Raw genomic sequence first — 2,284 nt, 5'->3', positions numbered from 1 at the left:
ATTCTGCTCCCCGGCCCCGGGCCGTCCAGTGGCCGCCCTCGAGGTGAGCGGGTGCTGGCTGGCGTGGGGCGCTGACCCCAGCGGGGACTGGGGAAGGACGGGGAGTTGGGGGCACCGAGTCACCCGGAGGAGGCGACCCCAAAAGCTGCTCTTGCCCTGCTTGGTTGGACCTCGAAGCCCCCTCCGCTGCGGCTCTTCCTGCGCTCAGGCAGGCATTTGCAGAGCTCCTCTGGGGACTTGCCTCAGTGCCCTGCACGGAGTTGGGCAGTGAGCTCAGGGAGCGAAGCAAATGGGCACATCCTTGTCCTTGGTGGGACTTCTTGGGGAAGACTTTCGACGGTGGTCACGGAGGGGCACGGCCCTGTGGGAACGGAAAGAGAAGGCGGGGACTCAAGGAATAAGACCTAATATTTGAGATACGTAAGCCTTTTCCTTACGTTTTGTAATTTAAAGGTTGCGAGGGACGGTGTTGAAGAATGTGTGGGCGAACATCCTGTCACTTACCTAGAGATGTTCTCACGAGAGCTTGCGCCTACCAGGATCGGCGGGGCCAGCAGCGGCTCCCGGAATGGAGGGACCCTGATAAGTACTGCCCCTCTTACAACAAGAGTCCTCAGTCCGACAGCCCAGTGCTTCTGTCTCGCCTGCACTTTGAGAAGGTAACCAGCTTTGCACCATGCTAGCCCCTCGCCCAGCCTCTCGATGGTTATCTCCTATTTGGTTTGGTGTGTGCTCAGCCTCTTGGGATGACATTAAAAACCAGCGTTTACTGCTATATTCTGACTTCCCGTTGAGAACCTCTCTAGACCTCATGAAAGTTTTAGCAATGTCTTCTAACACTGATAAAGACTTATTTTTCAGCATTTTTCAGGCTCAATTTAAATGCCTTTGCTATACATGGCATACTAGCCTTAATATATGCCAAATTTATATGAGCTTTGTGTTTTAAAATAGCAGCTTTCACTGATCACATCAGGGTCATGGGAGTATCTTAAAAAAAATAATAAAAAAATTTAAGGCCAGGCGCCGTGGCTCATGCCTGTAACCCCAGCACTTTCGGAAGCCGAGGTGGGAGGATCACTTGAGCTTAGGAGTTTGAGACCAGCCTGGGCAATATAGGGAGACCCCATCTCTACAAAAAATAAAAAAATGAGGTGGGAAGATAACTTGAGCTGTGGAGGTCGAGGCTTCATGAGCCATGGTTGTACCACTGCACTCCCACCTGGGTGACAGATCAAGACTCTGCCTAAAGAAAAAATTTAAAATTTAAGAATATTTCTATGCCCCTTACCAGGCCAGCTTAATCAGACTTTCTAGGCCCAGGACAGGTTTAAGATCAGTTAATTTAAAACACTTCTAATGTTTCTTGAACATTGAAAAGTTTTATTCTTTCTGCTTGTGCTTTCAATATTTTTATGTTTGTCTTTTACTAAAGCTAGAAACATGTATTTGGTTTGGTTATCTGAAGTTTAATTGCATTCATTGTGTTTGTAGTATTTATCCCTATAGTGTTGGAATTACCAGTCACTTACGTTCGTGTTTTAGTTCTTTGCCTTATCTCCTGAAAGAGTGTGTGTCTGTGTATTTGTGCGTAATAAAAATGCTTCGTTCTAGAAAGTAATAGTTTCTCTATGTCTTAAATGTTTTAAATGACCTTGACGTGTTTTTTAAAATCATGATTGTTGGTTGGGTGCGGTGGCCCACGCCTGTAATCCCAGCACTTTGGGAGGCCAAGGCGGGCAGATCACGAGGTCAAGAGATCGAGACCATCCTGGCCAACATAGTGAAACCCTGTCGCAACCAAAAATACAAAAATTAGCTGAGTATGGTGGCACGCACCTGTAGTCCCAGCTACTCTAGTCCCAGCTACTCGGGAGGCTGAGGTAGGAGAATCGCTTGAACCCGGGAGGCAGAGTTTGCAGTGAGCTGAGATCGTGACACTGCACTCCAGCCTGGCAACAGAGCGAGACTCCATCTCAAAAAATAATAATAATAATAATAATTGTGATTGTTTCCTTCCTGAATTTTAACTCTATTTGATCCATAATGCCGAAATCACTTTATAAAGTTGGGTTATACCTCTGGTACATACTCTTTAAACTTTTGTGATAATATGATAGTCAAAAAGGACTCATTTCTGCATTATAGGGTATCACATTATTTTGAAATAAAGATAACAGGCTGGGCATGGTGGCTCAGGCCTGTAATCCCAGCACTTTGGGAGGCCAAGACGGGTGATCACCTGAGGTCAGGAGTTGGAGACCAGCTTGGCTAACATGGTGAA

At 46.8% G+C, this 2,284-nt stretch overlaps 1 protein-coding gene across 1 annotated transcript in view; it reads left to right on the top strand.

Moving 5' to 3' along the window:
• HMCES (5-hydroxymethylcytosine (hmC) binding, ES cell-specific) overlaps nt 1-2,284 on the top strand; it is a 28,554-nt gene continuing 26,270 nt past the window's right edge. The window contains exons 1-2 of the mRNA XM_011950697.1: nt 1-208; nt 454-659. Coding sequence (XP_011806087.1) covers nt 477-659 — 183 coding nt within the window. The 5' untranslated portion in view covers nt 1-208; nt 454-476. The remainder of the gene's footprint in view (nt 209-453; nt 660-2,284) is intronic.

Source organism: Colobus angolensis, unplaced genomic scaffold, assembly GCF_000951035.1.
Source record: "Colobus angolensis palliatus isolate OR3802 unplaced genomic scaffold, Cang.pa_1.0 Scaffold31, whole genome shotgun sequence".
NCBI lineage: Eukaryota > Metazoa > Chordata > Mammalia > Primates > Cercopithecidae > Colobus > Colobus angolensis.
The sequence above is the reverse complement of the archived record's forward strand: the minus strand, read 5'-3'. Positions and strand labels throughout refer to the sequence as shown.